Source organism: Tursiops truncatus, chromosome 2, assembly GCF_011762595.2.
Source record: "Tursiops truncatus isolate mTurTru1 chromosome 2, mTurTru1.mat.Y, whole genome shotgun sequence".
Classification (NCBI taxonomy): domain Eukaryota; kingdom Metazoa; phylum Chordata; class Mammalia; order Artiodactyla; family Delphinidae; genus Tursiops; species Tursiops truncatus.
In genome coordinates, this window is record NC_047035.1 from 40,895,938 (window position 1) to 40,915,979 (window position 20,042).

General features: G+C 44.8%; 1 protein-coding gene across 1 annotated transcript; it reads right to left on the minus strand.

Moving 5' to 3' along the window:
* Positions 1-8,207: 8,207 nt before the first annotated feature.
* SIX6 (SIX homeobox 6) lies at positions 8,208-10,268 on the minus strand. The gene is made up of 2 exons (XM_004323404.3): positions 9,567-10,268; positions 8,208-8,492 (listed from the first exon to the last, which is right to left on the minus strand). Exons 1-2 carry the CDS (start codon positions 10,136-10,138, stop codon positions 8,324-8,326), a joined length of 741 nt encoding a protein of 246 aa, XP_004323452.1. The 5' UTR covers positions 10,139-10,268; the 3' UTR covers positions 8,208-8,323.
* Positions 10,269-20,042: the final 9,774 nt, after the last annotated feature.

Below are 20,042 nucleotides of genomic sequence, written 5' to 3' on the forward strand. Positions count from 1 at the left end.
AACTTTATTATTAGCTCTAAGAACCATACAAATGTAAATAAAGTGGGATCTCTGCTTCCTCCTCAAAGAAATGCACCTTGCCTTTTCTCCAAGAGATTATGTTATCTTTTCAGGATCAAACGTTACATTTGGGGTCATCCTGACTTGCAGGATGGGGCAGGATCTTTTGGAGAGTTTCACATAGATGACAAGCAGCACCAAGCAGAGTAAAAAGCCTAGGAAAGAATGATGGTGTGTTAGCCTAAGCCCATTTATTACCCCTGTTGGAAAACCAACATGCTAGGTCCTCCCTGCTGAGTGTGGTGAGCAGAGCTGCTTCTGATACTAAGGACAGCATTTAGCATTTAAATTCAACAATATTCCAAATATGTAGATGACATCTATTTAAAAAACAAATTTAAGGGGAGTTGTACAGCCTTTTTCTTTGCCCTGGCATTTAACTAGGAAAAATGGGAAAGGGGAAGTTCCATTCACTCAACACCTATTATATGTGTATTATTATGTATGGTTCTGTGCTAGGTGCTTTAAATACATTATCCCAGACACCTAGCACAGAACCATACATATAATAGGTGTTCAGTGAATTTATAGACAATTTCTCCGGATATTGTCAACCGCTTTTTGCAAAAGTAAAAACCAAGGCTTAACGAATTGAGTGACTTGCCCACATTCACAGCGATTTGGTATTTTAAGCAAGGTGTGTTTGATTCCACCCTCCTCAGGTACCAGCTCATTGCTACATCCTGCTTACAGTCTAGTTTTCCTTTTCCTATTTGCTTGTCTGTTTTTTTTTTTTTAATTTTTTATTTATTTATTTTTGGCTGTGTTGGGTCTTCGTTTCTGTGCGAGGGCTTTCTGTAGTTGCGGCGAGGGGGGGGGCCACTCTTCATTGCGATGCGCGGGTCTCTCACTGTCGCGGCCTCTCTTGTTGCAGAGCACAAGCTCCAGATGCACAGGCTCAGTAGTTGTGGCACACGGGCCTAGTTGCTCCACGGCATGTGGGATCTTCCCAGACCAGGGCTCGAACCCGTGTCCCCTGCATTGGCAGGCAGATTCTCAACCACTGCGCTACCAGGGAAGCCCGCTTGTCTGTTTTAAATTGATGAATCCAGCTCAGTCACAATTGCCTGCAAAAATAATGTTATAGATCAGATGTCTAGTATTACACATAGGTCTTTTGTTGAAATATATACTTTGTCATGAATTTATGGAAAATCAAGAATATATCCATAGCAATAGAATATGCTTTATATATATTTTTTGATGTGGACCATTTTTAAAGTCTTTATTGGATTTTTTACAATATTGCTTCTGTTTTACATTTTGGTCTTTTGGCCATGAGGCATGTGGGATCTTAGCTCCCTGACCAGGGATCAAACCCGCACACCCTGCACTGGAAGGTGAAGTTTTAACCACTGGACCTCCAGGGAGTCCCCTAGAATATGCTTTAAATGGTGCTTAATTTAAACATAAAATATGATTTAAATGGGCAAATCTTTATTAGGAATTTTAAATACCTGAAAATGTTTGAGATGCACAATAAACTAGTTTACCACCAACCACGCTTTTCATATATCAATTTAATATGCACCACCTCACAACACTGTAAAGCAATTATACTCCAATAAAGATGTTCAAAAACATATATACAGAAAAAAATGCACCACCTGAACTCAGATATTTGATTTCATGCTAGAAAATTCAAGATTAATCTCTTCATCCAGGGAAAAAAAAAAAAAGGAAACCAACATTCTCAGGTTGCAGATTGACAGTACCAGGCTAAAATGGCTTTCCTCTTGGCAGCTTTATAACTATTTTATCAGAATTCAAAATTACACACAGTTCACTTGCTTCTTTCCATTAAATTTTAAAATTGAGATGAGTTTGGTAGCCAGTAGTTATTCACAGGGCTTTTGTGATTTATGATTTTAATGAAAACTCTGCCCCCTACCTCATCCCCCAGGTTAGCCTAAGCGTGGGGTGGAAATCAACACACTTTCAAAATTGGACACCTCGTCTGATTTGTGATTTTTTGTATTTACTTTTTAATTTGTAGGTCAAAACTAAAATTGGGGAGGGAATGAGAGAGAGAGAGAGAGAGAGAGAGAGAGAAGAAGAAGGGAGGTGTTATTTTGGAAGGTGAAACTTCTATCATCTTATAGACAAAAACTATTAGGAATTATATTCTACAGGGTTCAGAGAGTGTAACAGCTAGAATTTTCAAAACCTAAGGGAATGACTTGTACCTTTCTATTTGGGAAAATATGTTTGTGAGAAGATAATGTTCATGTTATGAACCCAAAACCACAGGATTCTGAAAAACTGTATGTCTAAAGGGAGAATCATCCCAGAGAACCTGAGAAGTAGGTACGAGCCATTAACCTGAGCTGGGAGGATTCAGGTGAACTTTGGGTCCCATCAACATAAGTCATCTTTGCTGTTCAAATGAGCACAGAGCTGCCAAAACTGCTCCATTAATTCAGAACACAGAGGGCTTCAAGGAAGATCCATTAATTCATTCAATTAAAAAATATTTATTGAGGGCTTCCCTGGTGGCGCAGTGGTTAAGAAGGAGCCTGCCGATGCAGGGGACACGGCCCAGCTCTGGTCGGGGAAGATCCCGCTTGCCACGGAGCAACTAAGCCCGCGTGCCACAACTACTGAAGCCCGGGCACCTAGAGCCGGTGCTCTGCAACAATAGAAGCCACTGCAATGAGAAGCCAGCACACCGCAAGGAAGAGTAACCTACCACTCGCTGCAGCTAGAGAAAGCCCGCATAGCAACGAAGAGCCAACGCAGTCAAAAGAAAAAAGACACCTGTTTCACCTTTATTGCTCTGAAACCGTTTCTGGAACCAAGGACAGAAACCAAGTTTTATATATATATATATATATATATATATATATATATATATATATATATATATATATATATATATGTATTGAGCACCTACTACTTAGGCGAGGCGCTGGGAATATACAGATGAGTAAGATTCAGTCCTTGCCCTTAAGGAGCTTACACTCTCGTGGGGGGGTGATAGGTGAGTCCAACATACAGATAAATAAATGCACAAATGTATTACGAACTTTAAAACAGACGTTTAGATAAGGTAGGGCGGCAGCATTAAAAAGGAAGTGGAAAAGTCGCTGTGGGGAGCCCAATGATTCTAGAAAGACTCCTTCGAGGAGGGCAGGACTGATGGATTGACAGGTTAGCCATCGAGGTAGGGGGCGACGTTCTGGGCAGAGGAAACCACTGGGCAAGCGGAAACAGCTAGAAGAGAGGCACTGAGGCGTGAAACTGCTTGTTCTGCCTTGGGATCGGCCTTACACCCCTTTGTCTCCAGACAAGGAGTTCGATCCCTCACGGTAGGGTACGTCTAAAGAAGTTTGGGACTATAAATCCTAGCAAGTAGGGCTGCTAGGCAGGATCTAGCCTGAGGAGATTTCTAAGAGCTGAAACGAAAGCGGCCAAGTTTGCAAAAGAAGGGGGCTCCGGTGGCGGCTTGCCAGAGTTTAATTGTGCGGTCGCGGACATTTGGTTCTCAGGGAGCCCTGCTCTGGGTCCCCGCCCCGACGGCTGACCCTGTGGATCTGCCGGGTGCGCAAATTCCGCTTCTTGAGCCTGGAGCCCCTCTGCTCTCCCGTCCCTCCTCGGAGACTAGCTCGGAGCTGCCGAGAGACGGCGGTGGCAAATTCTACTCTCCTCCCCGGCCACGCCAAGCTGCTCTCGGCGGCGTGTCCAGGTCCGACGCTCGCGGCCCGCCTGCGCAGGCCCCTTGCGTAGGGGTCCGACGCACGCGGCAGCAACTTGCGCAGGCCCAGACCCGCGCGACAGTCCTGCGGCGCTGGCCGCCTCCTCCCGCTCTAGGCTCACGAACCGCCGCGCTGTCAGAGGCTCGAGGGCGGGCGAGCGCCTCAGCTGCTGCCAGAGTGCACCTGTGGCTGTTTATCCCCTCACCTCGGTTTTTATTTAATTCTTCCCCACGCCCGCATTTTGAGAGGTTTCTTTCTTCGATCTGTATGTCAGGCAGTCTAACAATAGGAGTGGCTCGAGGCCTACACGTCTGAGAGCTCCCAGGGCGCCGGACGGAAAAGGTGGGTGTGTGGAGTTGTCACCTCACAGAGTCGCGATCCGGAGCCTGGAGGAAGGGCCCACCTTCCCGGGTACTGCGGGCCCACTCTAGGCTTCTTCTGGGGAGCAAAGTTCGGGCTCCACTTCCTCGCTCCAGGCTGCCTCCCCTAGGAGACCCACGCGCCCACCGCTCCGGCCGCCATTTCCCATCAGGCCTCCAGGGGGCCTCCCCGCCGCGGCCTTCCAGTCGGCTGCTCCGGGCATGGGGGCGGCCGCGCGGCAGAGGGACGCGCCTCGGCGCCCGGGCCAGTGCGCGGACAATGACTCCTTCTCCCCTCGCCGCCTCCTCCTCCCGACACCGCCCCCCTCGCAGCCCCCAGGCAAACCTATTAGCCATTCAGACCGACAAAACCCCGCGGCCCTGCGCATTGTCCCGCGGAGCGCCCGGCCACCGTCATTAGCCCTGATTACGCTGAGCCGCCTGACAGCCCCGCGGGCCGTCGGCGGACCACCCCCCCATTCACCGCCGACCCCCGGCCCCGCCTCACAATAGGAGCGGAAATCGTCGGCGCTCCCGCGTCCCGGATGAATAGAGCGACAAGCTGCTTCTCTTCTCCTCCCGCCCTATTCACTCTGTCGTTGGATACAATATTTTTTTCCTTTTTGTTAAAACTGGGGAGAAGGAACGAGGTCAAGGAAGATTTTGCTTGAGCTCTTTGCCTGTCATTTGTTTAATGTAAACAAAGAACAAGTCTTCCCCCACCCCCAGCCTCTCATACCCTCCCTCCCAGATTTTTATAAACAAACTGGTGTTGGGAAAGGCGGCACAGGGAGTCGGGGTGGGATGGGGTACGAGGGCGACCGTGGAAGCCGAGTGGGTCATTAAAGTGGAGGACAGAGGAACTGCGGCATTTGGGGCGCAGGAGCTGTCGCGCTTTTGGTTTAACTGCCGGGTGGTTGAAATATTTATTACCCGTAAAGGAGCCCAAGCTGGGGCTGAGGGTTAAATCCTCACACTGGTCAGATCGGTTGAAATGTAAAAATGCAGCTTCTTTCTACTCTGCTGCAGTAACTGCTTTGGGGGAAATTGCTATAGGAAAAGAATTTTAAGAAAAGAAACCCATCATCATAAGTATTTCTCCAGATTCAGAAACCTTCAGCACTGCTAGTAACTAGAATTAAAAACAACAACAACAACAACAACAAAGAACCCCTTTCTAGACCAGGATAAAGCTGATAAGGAAAAAATATCTTAAAAAGAAAACGAAAAACTTTACCTGTCCATGGGAAGATTTGGACCAATTAAAATAAAGTAAATCTGTGTGAAGATTTGGACCAATTTCCAGCAAGTAATCATCAATGAATTGATTATTCACAAAGAATGATTATTCACAAAGAATGATTATTCATAGTTAGGTGCCACCAGGTTTCAGATAAACATTTAAAAAAATCTTTTAAATAATGTGTCACTTCTTAAGATGCTAAAGTGAAATTATATAAATAAATCAACAAATTGGTGAAACAAAATAGTTACTTTATAATGTAACCCTTAGGCAGCATGTTACTTTAAGCAAATTAGATGTACTTTAAAGGCTTTCACCAAAGCAGGAAGAAAAATCCTCCATCACTGTTTGGCCTTCTCTTTTTTGCCACACAATTAAGCATTATTTAAAAAGTATTTGTAAAAAGAAAGTTTAGTTCTTGCTAAGAACTATGTTTATGTTATGTTACCCCCCCCCTTTTTTTCCCCTTGAGAATGCAGAATGGACACATCCTTCTGCTCTTAGGCATCATTTGAACTGCCGAGTGGCGTGGGACTTTTAGAATCTTAAATTCCTTCACATCGTTCCACTAATTAGTCCTTTTCCTTCCCTCTTAGACCTGGAAGCATCAGCTTAAGAGATAAAATTTGCCAGCTATTTTCTTCAAATGCTGGTCTAGACAGCTGTGTAGTTAGGATGGAGTCTGACTGGGGAACAAAACTGGAAATCTATTGATTTTTCATTGAAGAGCGATACTCCTTAGCAGATTCAGGGCTAGGGTGAGGCAAGGGAGGCACCTAGAGTGCAAAATTTAAGGAGGTACTCACTCCCAGATGCTGTGCACTTGCTTGACCTTGAGAGTGAATGCCTCTTTAAATTTTGTAGTCTAGATGCCTCCCTTCTCTTTGGAGTCCTGGTCCTGCTTCTTGGCATTCTAGGAAGTACCAGGGGCTCTAGGAAATAAAATAGAGCCTTGAAGAAGCTCTACCATCCTAGCCTTTCAGGACCCACAGAAGGGCATTTGGTTGCTTTCCGGAAGAACACCAGCTTGATCACCAAGACTTCCCCACTCCTTCCATGTAGAGCTCTTGTGCAAGAGAGTTTTGATTGTCAACAATTCTCTGGATAAGGGTCCCGGTATACAAAGACAACCATTTATACAGCCCAAACGAGGCCAAATCTGTTAAAGTGATTTAGAAACTAAAAATCAGCCCTTATTCATGTCCTGGTCTTTCCCCATATATCTTGCCATTTGACTGCTTTTTGTCTTCCATGACTTCACTTATTTTTGTTTCGTTTGCACATTGGCACTTCTACCCAAATAAGTTAGCAGGCTTCTGAACCAAAGAGCATCTGCTAAGGACGGAGAGGCAAATTGAAAGAAGTCCAGCGGTGGAAGTGAGGGCGGGTGCTCCAGGAGGAAGTTCAGCTCAAGTGATTTAAAGATCAATGTCAAATTTTAGAATATGCAATCCATTTCACTAGGAAAAAGCTTAGAGACCCTTCCAGGTAGCATTTACTTTTTTAGTGCTAGGACAGTAGGTGGTTTGTTTTGTTTTGTTTTGTTTTTGGTATGTGTGTGTCTATGTGCCTGTGTGCATCTGCACACTTTGGGAGGACAAATTTAATCCTGAGAATATTTGATATTTTTAATAGAGGCCATTACAGGACAACGAGGCTCTAGATAACTTGTTTCATGTTCAATACAACGATCAGATTTTTAAAATGCCAGTCCTTTCTCTGCAGCCTTCTATTTGACCTCACTATGTGACATGATTACATCCTTTCCCCCATCTCAGTATCCGTTTTGTTGAAAACAATGCATTTGATTAAAACCTGCTTCTGCGTTGAGAAGATGCTAGTCTAGTTATTACAACCTCTCCTATCTTCTTTTGTCTTATTTTAGTACAAGTTCAATACTAAATGCAGTATGTGCTCACTTGCATGATTATGGGTACCTACTGCTTTTGTACGGGTGGGGGGCCTCAAAGGAGATGGAAAACCTTTCTCATTGCAGAGCCTCTGTTGGAATAGTCTTGCATTTTTATAAAACAGAACTCACTATTGAGTTCCAGAGTTTGGCTTCCAAAATTGTTCCTGAAAGCCAAGTGAGTATCAAATGGACAAGCCATAGTTAGTTATCTGTGCTGGGGATGCGAGGGAGTTGCCTTATAGGGGATGATCATGTTGCCAGTTTCTAGGTTTAAATATATCACACATGCACGCATATGTATGTACATACATACACACATGCATGCAATTTGACAAGGAAGTGGTTATGGACCTACCTTGGGCTGTTTTAAAAATATACCAGGAGACATCAGAAAAGGCAAAAGATACAGAGAAGACGCTCCTGAGACCATTTGCACAAGGACCCCTACCTGGGTTCCCAAGAGAAAGATCTCTCTGTTTTCTTTTTAGGAATCTGAGAGCAGCTCTCTTAATTAAGAAAGGTTGCTCACCAGGTTTTTATTGTTTGGCTTCTTCACACAGAACCCATCGGCTTCACCCTGCACCTTTAGAAACAGCAAGTTCTCTGGATACAGAGAAACCTACCATGCAGTCTCTTAAATAAGTAAATAAACAACATATATATGTTTTGTTAAAAAAAAACTTTAAAGCAAAAGTTATACATATGTAACAGCGTCCTTTCGATGTGAAATACCCACAGGAGATTCAGGGCAGGCTCTCAGCGTGCAGTTCGGGTTCCGGAGGCATCGTTGCAGCAAAATCCTTGGGAAAAAGCAAAGCAAGGAGAACGTGGAGCTGGGTCTGGCCTCACCGCGGGCCCTTGTGGTAGCAGCCGGAGGGCGCCAGTGGAACGGGTCAGGCCGCGGGGCGGACACGGCAACCCGAGCCCGCGGGTCCCTGGCCACCTGGATTCGCAAGCGCTGGGTGGCTTGGTCTCTTGTCCTTTCTCTCTCCTTCATTTTGTTTGTCTTGTTTTTTACACCGAATTCTGTTTCTGAGAGTGCTGGGCGGGCAGCTCAGATGTCGCACTCGCTGTCGCTGGACGTGATGGAGATGGCCGAAGTGGCTGCCTTGCTGGACAGGCTGGCGGCCGGGCTGGCGGCGGTGCCCAGCACCTCGGGCATGCCCTCTTCCTCGGCCCTTAGCGCCCGGCCGGGGCCCTGCGACAGGACCTGCTGCTGAAGCCTACGGAGAAGGAAAGGAAACGAGTCACTGTGTGTAACATAGCCGCCGGTACCCCCGTCCCCCGGTCCGCATCCCTTAAGCCCAGCAGTCAGCGACTCTCCCTTAGACCCGGGCAGTTAAAGCGGGTAAGACGAGGCAACAGAGGCCGGGCAGGAGGCGTGCGGCGGCTGTTCTGTGGAGCCCTGCGGTTGCCCCCTCCTCCTTCTTAGTCCTTTCTTGGCTCCCTATCTCCCCAATCTTTGGGATGCTGTGCTCGCAAGGTCGTTCCTGGTGTTGGTCACCTTTGGGAGATTTACAATGCTCTCAGGATAAATGAGGTGTGGGTGACAAGGAGAGGTCAGGCTCTGGGACAGGAGACCCCTTTCCCAGCCTGCGTCTTCCTAGGGCATACGCCTGTGTGAGTGCCCCGAGGCTGGCAAAAAGGGCGGCCTGACGATTCCACAGAGGCTTTGGACCTGGGAGAAAAGGCTGGGTTCTTGGTCAAAATATTTGGCTGATTGAGAGCCACATGCTGGGGAATGAAAAACCTCTGCCAACTAGTTTGCCGTTTTGAGACAGGGCTGCCCACACGTGGGAAGAGTAGAACTTGACTTTTCACTTCTTACAGACATAAGTTAGAAATTTCAAAGCATTAGAGAAGGATGCATCTGGGCTTTAAAAATGACAACACTAAACTGCCACACTGCTAATAAGCCAGGCTTCACTTAATAATAGGAGCCTGGGCCCGGGCTGACAAGAATTAGCTTTGGGCCTTGGGGTCTGTAATTGCTTATGGGATTTTAATTTTTCTTTCCTTCTCCCTCTCAATGTAGCCTTGGTTTGGTGACTGGAACCAGCTGCTGGAGCGACCCCCAGGCGCCGAGAACCAAAAAGAAAGGGTGGGGAATCAAAAGCTCGGAAGGAAACCCTGACCCAGGATCCCAGAACGCAGTGGGCTCAAAACCGAAGACCTCAATCCCATCCCAATTCCTACGAAATCCAAGTCTCCAGGCCTTGGGTAAGGGCGCGGGGGGTGCGGTCACCCTCTCCCTCCCTGGTGAGTTCAAGGCTCAGAGAAGGCCTTTAGGTACCGACCTGTTCTTGGCTGCAGCCGCCCGGTCCCTTTGTCGGCGGTTTTTGAACCAGTTGCCCACCTGTGTGGGGGTCAGTCCGGTTGCCTGGGCGAGCTCACGCTTTTTGCTGGGGTTAGGGTATGGGTCCTGCAGGTACCATTCCCGAAGCAGGTGCCGCGTGCGCTCCTTGAAGCAGTGTGTCTTCTGTTCGCCATCCCAGATGGTGCGCGGCAGCGGGAACTTCTTCCTCACGCGGTACTTGTCCACTGGCCCCAAGGGCCGTCCTCGCAGCTTCTCAGCCTCCTGGTAATGCGCTTCGAGCCACAGCGCCTGCAGTTTGGCGTGAGACTCCTTGGTGAACTTGTGGTTTTCCAGGATATGGTAGAGCTCGCGGTAGTTGCCACCATGGAAGGCCACGATGGCTCTCGCGCGCAGCACGGATTCATTCTTGTTGAGCGCCTCGCAGGCCGCAGGGGCCACAGGCAGCGACCAGAGGAAGCGACCCAGGCGCTCCACGTCGCCGCTCTCCTCTAGAGTCTCGCATACCCCGGCCACTTGCTGGGGACTGAAATTCAAGATAGGCAGCTGGAACATCGAGGCAGTGCCGGCGGCAGCGGAGGCGCTGAGTCCGCAGCGGGACACGCAGCAGATGCCCGCGGGCGCTGCCGGGTGCGCCAGACTCTCCTTGGGGGAGCGGCTCGGGGCCACCAGGACGCACGGCCGGGGCAGCGGCGGCGGCGCAACCGCGGGGAGCGAGAGAGCGGAAGGGATTGGAGGAGGTGCCGGCTCCGCAGCTCGGGTTCGGCTCGGCTCCGTTAGGGCACGCAGGCCAGCTAGCGGGCGCCGCTACTGGGGTGGGCGGATTGGCGGCGCGGGCGCCATGGAGACCCCCTGTCAGTCACTGGCCGGCTCTGCCAATCAAGACTGCGACCGGAGCGCCCCGGCCATTTCAGCACCTCCCCGCTCTCGACAGCGCCCGCAGTTCTCCGGTAGATTTAGTATTTTGCAGAACTTGGAGGAGGAAAAGACGGGCGAGAGCCGCAGCGTTTCACTACCACCCCCAGCCTTGTTCCTCTCTCTTCCCCCGCAACCCTGCCCCAGCGCCCCCCCCCCCCCACAAGAGGCAGTGATGCTACAGAAATCCACTTTGGGGCGAGGCGCTGCCTGGGTCAAGAGGCCTCCAGAGGACAAAGAGGACTGGGCCAAATCGAAATCCTCCAAGAGAACTCACCAAGTTTAGTTGTAACGAAACACAAAACCTTGAGGGAGGGCACGAATGGGGAGGGAGGGGAAGTGGATCACCTCTCTTCTTGCCAGCACCCATCCCTGCATGCCTTGCCGGCTGCCAAAGCAGCCGAGTAGGAATCGAATGTGAAGCAGAAGGAACAGGACCCGGGATCTGTAGAAGAGGTCAGTTTGGACTCTACCCCCATTACCTTCAAAAGTCTCCTGATATCATTTAAAGTACGAGCTAGGACACTCTCATTCCTGATAACACAGGTGCTGACCATGTAGTAAAACACTTGCAACAAAAGCGGCGCCGCAAACCCCAAGTTTATACTTTTCAGTTTTTTCTCCCCAGTTTAATGGACTTCAACAAATGTGCAGCGTAGCCACATCTAGAGTGAGAAGTCACTGGTAGGTCAGGACAGCAACTTAAAAGCTTGTTTCAAAGACCTTTTTAAAGAAGTATCGATTTGCTCTTCTTGCAGGCTAATTTTGCCATACCCTGTGTTAGAATGTTTAACTCTTGAGCTGGGGATAGAAACTCTAACCTTGGCCTTTGGACCCAAAAGTAATTCAATAAAAGTAAAATAGAGAAGGGGGAACCACACCAATAGAGAAGGGGGTGTAGAAAGCACTTCTTAAGCCCCTGAGCCCTGACCCTTCCTGAAGAGAGAAACGGCCTTCTTGGCGGCTCTGCCTTGGGGCCAGCAGTTGAATTGGCAACTTTATTGATTCTCAGTTGACATTCTCATCATACCGTTTTCTGAGACCTAGGTCAAAAGTAACTACAATATCACCTGGGCTTTTGATAGGGGTTTATTTAGTTTGAAGAAAATAATTGGAAGAGGGGAGTCCAACGAAAACGCCAGGAAGAATATCTTTGGAGGTCCTATCCCCAGAAAGGAATCAGATGGGAATGTTCGCCCCAGAACTGGACTGGGCCCGGCTGTCTTTTCTTTAGTATCAAGTACAATTTGTATGTGGTTTGTACAGCTCTGGTAAATCAGAAGGCAGATAGATAGCACAGATGGTTGGAGGTGTCGGGTCAGATCATGCTACGCCTGAATGCAGGGCAAAGCTCATTCTGACGGAAAACCCTGATATTATTTTCACAGATCTTCACAGTTCACTCAAAAAAAAAAAAAATAGCAGAGAGGAAGAAAAAAGCCCTGCAACCATTTACATCATTTCTGTGAGTTTGCTGCCGCCTCAACGGAGAGACTTTCTTTTCTAAGAGCTTATTTTCATGAAATGCGACAGGCAGAGGCAAAATGGAGAGGGTGATGAGGATAATGTCAAAGCACAAACCTTCTCTAGCTTGAGGAGACTTCCGAATCCTCCGCAAGGACAACTTTTAGTGAGAAACATCACAAACGAGGGCCAACAATGCACGGTGTAGAAAACCCGGCAGGCGGGGAAGGGGTGAAGAGGGACCCCAGGAGGGTTGCGTTCCCGGCACCCCTGGCCAAGGAAGGAAAGCACCCCATTGCTCCAGTTTGCAGAGGTTTCCTAATTTTCCCCCTTTGGGCTCTCTCTAGCCCAATAGCTTCTTGATTGCCCTCCGCGAGCAGAAGCAGCCGCGGGTCCGCGGGATCTTACAGCCCTCGAGCGCAGAGAGGACCCCCAACCTCTGCTCCTAGCCGCCGGAGGTGAGGAGAAGTTGTCGGTGCCCCAGGGGACCGCGCCTCCGCACGCCTTTTTGCTGCACAATTTGAAAGTGGTGAATTCCGGCTTCTTACCCTAAGCAAGTCGTGTAATTTTCCGAGTCTAGGTGCCCTATGCAAGAAATGGGAATGTTTCTTTCCAGATGTCCCCTTTGGCTTCTGCGTTGTCTGGGGCTCTCCGGCGACTGAGACCAAAAGCCTAGGTTGGCCTTGGTGGAATCGCGGGAAAAGGGCGCTGGCTGCTGCCGCCGAGTCCGAACCCCACCGGACGCTGTGTCTGGGCGCCGGGGCGGGCGGGTTCTGAGAGGTGTCTAGAGGCCCGGGTCTACTGTCAGGATATCCTGTCTTCACCATCGCAGGGGGCTTGGCTTAATTTTATCAACTCAAGGGGAATAAACTTCTCCAAGGCACACTGAGGTAGCACATTCGTTCATCAGCTTCACTCTGGGAAGGGACAGAGGGAAGAAATTTGTGAGCCCCCGTCCCTGAGAATGAGGAGCTTCGAGGATTTCCTTAGAGAGAATTCCACTGTGAAGAAGATGGCCCCCCACCCCACGGCTGAAGCGCACTTTTCCGGGTTTGCCAGGCGAAGGCTGGAGCTTTTCTTAATTTTACGGAGGGATAGAATTTTACCAATTTTGGAACGTTGCGCCAACCTTGCAGAAAACTCGCTACACCCGACTTCATTTTTCTTATGTGCTTGACCAGGTAACCTGGAAAGCGCAGCGGCGGCCTTTGGCCTCGGCCCATCGGCAGGTTTGCAACTTTCTGTGGTTGGTTTGCAGCTACTAGTAGATTTGGGAGGCCTTAGATTCTCACTGGGAATACGTAGATGGCTATTCTTTCTGCAAACTCAAGACTTTTATTTTATGGAGAAAAAGCGGGTAGAAGATAAATGCCCTCCCGGGAAAAAAAATGTGTCTGATTGTTCATTGCAGAGGCGCCAGGGCAAATTGCCTCCAGGGAGTTGTGAGGTTCATACCAGAAATCTTGAGTTCAGTCTAGGACTTCTTGCACATATCAATCTCTCCCCTCGTTTTGCCCCTTCTGATTTTGCTCTCTAGAGTAGAGGGACACTTGGAGCCCAGGTTACACTCTGCTGAAAGATTTGCCAGTGGAGAGCACTTTGTAGAGGTCAATACATTCTTATGTCTAGTTTCCAGTCTCTTGTCTTGTTTTGTCTTTCTTTTCTTTGACTTCTCCTAAATCAAGCCGTAAAATAAATGATGTGTCTTTGTTTTATTTCCTATACAATTCACATAGTCAGGGATTTTAAAGATATCATAATTGAATGCATCTGAATTCCTTGATAAAGACGTTTGTGCTGCATGTGAGAGTTACAGACTGGAAGACAATGAGGTCCCAGCCTTTTGTGTATGTCCATTTTGACTTTGGGGGGAGAGATCTTTGTTTTCCTTTCCTGGGCCTCAAAGCCATGTGTTGCGAATAGGTGAGAATAATGTAAAAAAAAACAAAAAAAAATCCAAGATTAGAAAGGCGTTTTACTGCCTTTGAAATTACAGTATTAAAATTTCACTCTCATTTATTCATGAATTTAGAATTCTGATTTTTAGATGATACTGTATAAATATAAATATATATTTGTTTATGTATTTGGTGGTCCAGCTCTTCAGATTATGAAATTAATTGAATATCCTAGTTTTAAAGTACCAACTATCCTAATAAGTTCCCAAGATAGATTGCTGTCTTTCATGCATTCTTCCCCTGACTGTATGTATGCACCTTGTAACAAAGAACAGAGATGCCTCTTTGAGAAATGTTTTGTAGATTTCTTGGTGCTGTAAAATTAACTGGCAAAAAAGTATTACAATCAAAGTATTGATCTAATTTTAATAGGTTAGATATTTTTGTTATTATTTGCAAAATTATTTACCATCTATTTTTTAAATGATGCAAAATTGCTTGTGTTGTTAATTGGAGGAAATGTTTATAAGTTTAAATGTGAGGAAATGTACCATTTGAAGGTATTGGTTAATTAGCAGTAATGGTTTTTTAAAATGTTAGGCTGACTATGTAACTTTGCTTTGACCTCCAGTTTGTTGCTGCTTCTAGGCATTTGGATGATAATTTGTATTTAAGCCAAAGACTATATTGCAAGTTATACCCCTTATTTAAACTATGGTTTTAAATTCACTTTTCTCTCTCTTCTGCTTCTGTGAGGGTAAGTCTAAATCTTCAGAGGGCTAACCACACCACAGCATAGCTTGCTTAGGGCTATGTATCAATGGGTTCTTATGTGAAGGATTAACTCTTAAAAATGTAACCAGCATGTCATTTATAAACACCTTATTATCAGTAATGAAACATTAGTTGAATGACTGAAAGAATAATTAATTTGTAATTCTCTACTAGAACCTTGTTTTTTTCCACTAGCAGGTTATTTTTGACCATTTTCAAATCTAAGATCAAAGTATCTTTCTAAAATACACCTAGACACCTTATAATTCAATGAAGTGAAAGAGTGTAAATTTGTTTATGTCTTCTGGCATGAGTCAAACATTATTCACATTTGATTTTATGTATTGTATGTCATATATATGCATTAATTGCATGTATTATATGTGTAATAAATGATAATTTCCTTCCAAGTAGTGTAAAATCAAATAGAAACATTAGCCTCCAATAAATACCTTAAATTCTGCATTAATCCAGTTCATTAACAGAAAATACTTTTAAAGAATTACATTAAAAGATATAATTTTCATGGCATCTTACCCTTCAAAGTAGCAAATCTCAGGAAGGCAATTATACCCCCTCTTTCCAGGGGACATTTGGCAATGTCTGAAGACATTGTTGGTTGTCACAACTGGCCCTGAATGCATGGAGGCAGAGATGCCGCTAAACATCTTACAGCGAATTGCCACAGCGGCCCCCACCCCTAACCAAAAATGTCAGCAGCATCACTGTTAAGAAACTCTGCTTCAGAGGAGCTCAAAATAATCAACAAGACACAGACATACAAAACCTGCTAAAATTGTTTATTTTGGAGTTGAAGCACTTTTAAAGGAATCAGTGCCCTTTTAATTTCATCTTGGGTCTAGGCCACACCAATAAAATCTTTTCCTAAGGACCCACTGTAATTTTGTGTAATTGATACTTATGGTGACTGAATACTTATAAATTTAGACATATCTCTGAGGAAAGTGGAGTTTTGTTTCTGTCTATGTTCTTTGAGTAACTGGTGGGACAGACAACAATGGTTGAAAGTTATTGCTCAGACCCTCTCCATTTTACAAGTGAATAAAATACGAAGACCAAGAGGTTAAATGATTACTCATATTATACAACTAGTTAGTGGCAGAGATACATTTAAAACACAGATGCAATCCTCTATTTATCACATACGTTGCTTTCCCTACCCAAGGAAGATGGTATAATTCCCATTGAGTTTGAGGGTGAGGATCTGAATCACACATGAATATTTATTGGTGGCTGCCATGTGTAAGGTCCTATGCTATTTCCTGATGTTGTGACTTTCATAGTTTGATGCACACTAGTTCATGGATCTCAGAGAGGTTGAAACTATTCTGGGTCTTGTCAAATGGTGTACCCTTGCAAACCCTAAAAAGTCCTTGAATCTCAAATGTGATTCTTGGACTTCAATTATCTTCTTTGCGGGGTGGGAATGTTGGAGTCTGGATTTATTGAAGACCTTTCTCTGAGTCATCACACTGTATGCTGGCAGGAAAATGGAACTGAATTCAGGCTCATTGGGGAGGAGAGACTGGACTTGAGGTGCTGTAAGGCTTGCTTTAAGTAAAAAAACCTCCGAACTCTTTTATCAGGTCTTTCAAAAGAATAACAGTGATGCTCACTAGCATTTCTATAATTAACAAGCTGTCAACATTTCTATTACAACCACAGAAGTCTATTACAGACAGAGAATTGTGATAAATGTTTCTTTAGGTCTGAAATGTTAGCCTTCATCTTCTTTTCAGCCTAAGGCAATTTTTCAAACCAATTTTGTTTCAATCATTTTGGATCAGTTGTGTGGTAATTTTGGAAGTGCAGATGCTCTAGGCCCACCTATTGAAATAAAGACTTTTAAATGGAAACACAGAGAGGAGTCTGCTTAAGCCCCAGTGGGGACCAGCTGCAAAGCTCTGGCACGGAATTATATAGGCAGACAGTGACAGTAGGTTTAGAAAAAATTAAGAGGCAGAGAAATGTGTGCATGTTTCCTTTAACAGTAGATATTTTCCCCCTCAGATCCTTCACACTATGGAATTTTAATCCTCTCTTTTTTCTGTTCTGTATTTTATCTGTTACTTTCCCTATTATTCCTAGGTTTTTGTGAAGTTAATGTAAGAGAATTTGTCTTTACAGTGATTAAAATTTGGGGCCGAACTGATTTTTTTGGAATTTTAATATTTAATTTTAACTTTCATTTAGTTAAATTTTCTTTCTACCCCTCTCATCTCCTTTCTGCTTGACCATCTTTTTAACCTTGTCCTTGAAATAATAATTTAGAAGTTCTGCAGTATTTTCTAGTCCATCAATGGTTATCTCTCCTTTCCTTGCTCTCTTAATTGTTACATATGACTCTATCATTGTCTATAAACAGGACACTTAATATCTTCCCCATTAAGATGCACTGTTTTTCCTACCATGGCATTACTTTCCCCATTGTTCTCGCCATCCAAATAGGATTAGACTTTTATAGTATTTTCACTTCCCCACTTTCCTCCTCCTCTGTTACCCCGATCCCAAAGTTTTCTGAAATGATGTAGTACCTAGAGTTTTCCTTGTAGTGTATCCCTTCGGTTTTAAAAATACTTATTTAGCAATTATGTCACACACTTCTAGACAGTCTATTCTTATTACACACACATACAGACACATATTCCTCTCCATTCTTTCCCTCTGCTATGGTTCATTTGTTGATATTTAGATTTTTTTTTTCTCATGTATTTTCCTCATCTGGAGTGTTATTTTTTCCCCTACTGGAAATACCTTTTGTGTTTTTCTCTTTATAAAAGCAACACATGCTCACTGCAATAAATATCCATATACTTACGGAGTCAAAAGTGAAAGTTTTTTTATAATGTCATTATTCCATAGATAAATCACTATTAGTGCTCAGTGCATATCCTTATATACTTTTGTTTTTCTACACACAGAGATACAGATTTTTTTCTTTTGACAGAAATGCTGTCATATTATCCATACTGTTTATAGCCTTCTTTTTTTTTAGCCTTCTTTTTTTATGATAACATTTTATGAACATTTTTCCTGATTACAAATACATGTTATCATTTTGAATGGCTGCACTGTATTCCACAGCATACATACCATAACTTATTTAACCAGTCCCTATTGACGATTGTTTAAATTGGTTCCAAATTTTCACCATTATAAACAGTGGAACAATGAGCATCTTTATGTATTGTCCAACTTTTCCTTCAAATTCTTGGAAGTAAGATGAATGCGTTAAAGGGTTTACATATTTAAAAAGTGATATGTATTTCCAAATTGTCATCCAAAAGGATTTTTACCAGTTTTTACTTATACCCACACTGTGTGAGTGTCATTTTCCCCCACACCCTGGCCATTATTCTTCTTTTAAATCTTTGCCAGATTGATAGATGAAAAATGGTTTCTTTGGGACTTCCCTGGTGGTCCGGTGGTTAAGAATCTGCCTTCCAATGCAGGGAACGCGGGTTCGATCCCTGGTCGGGGAACTAAGATCCCACATGCCGCAGGGCAACTAAGCCCGTGCGCTGCCATTACTAAGCCTGCATGCAGCAACTACAGAGCCCATGCTCTCTGGAGCCTGCGCGCGACAACTGTGCGACACAACAAAGAGCCTGTGCGCCACAATGGAAAGATCCCATGTGTCACAACTAAGACTCTACACAGCCAAAAATAAAAATACATAAATAAACAAATATTTGAAAAATGGTTTCTCATGTTTTCAAAATAGCCATTTCTTTGGTTATTAATAAGGTTATGCAGTTTTACATATTTACTGGTCATTTGTATTTCTTCTTTTGAGAATTTCCCAATTCTATCCCTTGATTTGGGATGTTCATTCTTTTTATTCATTTGTAGTATTTCTTCCAACATTAAGGATGCATTTTTTCCCGTCATATATTGCAAATATTTCTTCCTGCTTTTTCACTTTATGGTGTTGTTTGTCCTATAGTTTTTATAATTTTCACATAGTCAGATCTATCAAATCTGTTTCTGTCTCGGGTGTTATACTTAGTACAGTGTCCCTTCCATGTTATAGATAACGTGTATTTTCTTCTCCTGCTCTTTCTAGATTAAAAAAAAAATTAAGCCATCTGGATTTATTTTGAGGTCTCATGGAAATTTGGACTCTAACAGGGTTTTTTCCCCCTTCAAATCATTTTCTAATTTTTCTCCCTCCCTCCCTCCCCCACCCTTCCTTCCTTCCTTCCCTGGACCAAAAAAACTAGAAACACATCCCCTTTGATCCCTGGCCCCATTTCCTTTCTAGGCCCCTTCCTCCTTCAATCAAAAGAATGTAAACTTTTCTTTGTGACTTTTCTTCCCCCTTCTGCCTCAGCTAATTCACCTCAGGCCTCAGAATGTCCTGGAAACCTCCTTCCATTCCACACCTGGGTTTGTCTTCTGACAGCCTGGGTTCTCTTCTTTCTCTGGCAGTCTTGCTTGGCCTGGGTGTGTCTAGATAGACTGTGCTTGTTCTCGGAATGTTAAGAGGGTGGAAGCAGGTGGGGTGCCTAAGGTGCCAAGAAGACTTGCGCGGCTGGAAGAAGACAGGAGCGAGTGTGTCACCATGCAGGAGAGGGAAGCTCTTGACCTGAGCCTTAAGGACTTGTTGGGATGAGCAGAGATTCAGGTTGGAGATAATGAAGTGGTCTGGAGACAGTCTGGAGATTAAAACCAGCGCTCTAAGATTTTTTAGACCAAAAAGTGCCTCTGTTGCATATTTCCCAGAGTTTAGTTTTACCACCTCTGAATCCTGCCATTATTTATTGATTGATAATTCTTTTCGCACAGATATGAAACTCCACTTTTATCACATATTAAATTTCTATGTGTACATAGGTATTCTTTTGGACTTTCTTTTCTCTTTCACTGGTATGTCTATTTATTCCTATGGTTCCCCTACTGTCGTTCAAATACATTTTAATATTTGATAGGGCAAGTTCTTCTTCAGTATTTTTAAAGAAAAATTCTTTGGCTGTTTTGTGAATATTTTCTTCCAGATCAACTTTAAGGTAAGTTTTGTCAAGTCTTTTTCACAACCCCAGATTCCAGTAGAGTTTTCATGGAATTGTGCTGTTTTGCAAACTGGTCCCATACATGGAGGCAGGGAGAGACTGAAGAAAGAGGCAGACCACTCCAGATTGGTAGGTGGCAGGTTTAATAACCAAGGGAACTTATTTATGAGACTTGTCTTGGTTGACCACAAGATGAGTAGATCTCTGCATCTGCCTGCCAAATCTTAAAATTTATATAGAGACCTTAACTGGGTTCAGTCATGTGTTTAGTCCAGATGGCCTCACCAGAACCTTACTCTCTTAAGGCTACATCCATGAAAATGGCTCCGACGTGGGAATGGTGGGCAGAACATTCATTCCAAGGATGGGGAGGAG

Coding starts and splice junctions, on each gene's coding strand:
- SIX6 (XM_004323404.3), bottom strand. CDS start 10,138: ATGTTCCAGCTGCCTATCTTGAATTTCAGTCCCCAGCAAGTGGCCGGG. Junction 8,493..9,566: donor GCGGCTGCAGCCAAGAACAG/GTCGGTACCTAA, acceptor CCTTCTCCGTAG/GCTTCAGCAGCAGGTCCTGT.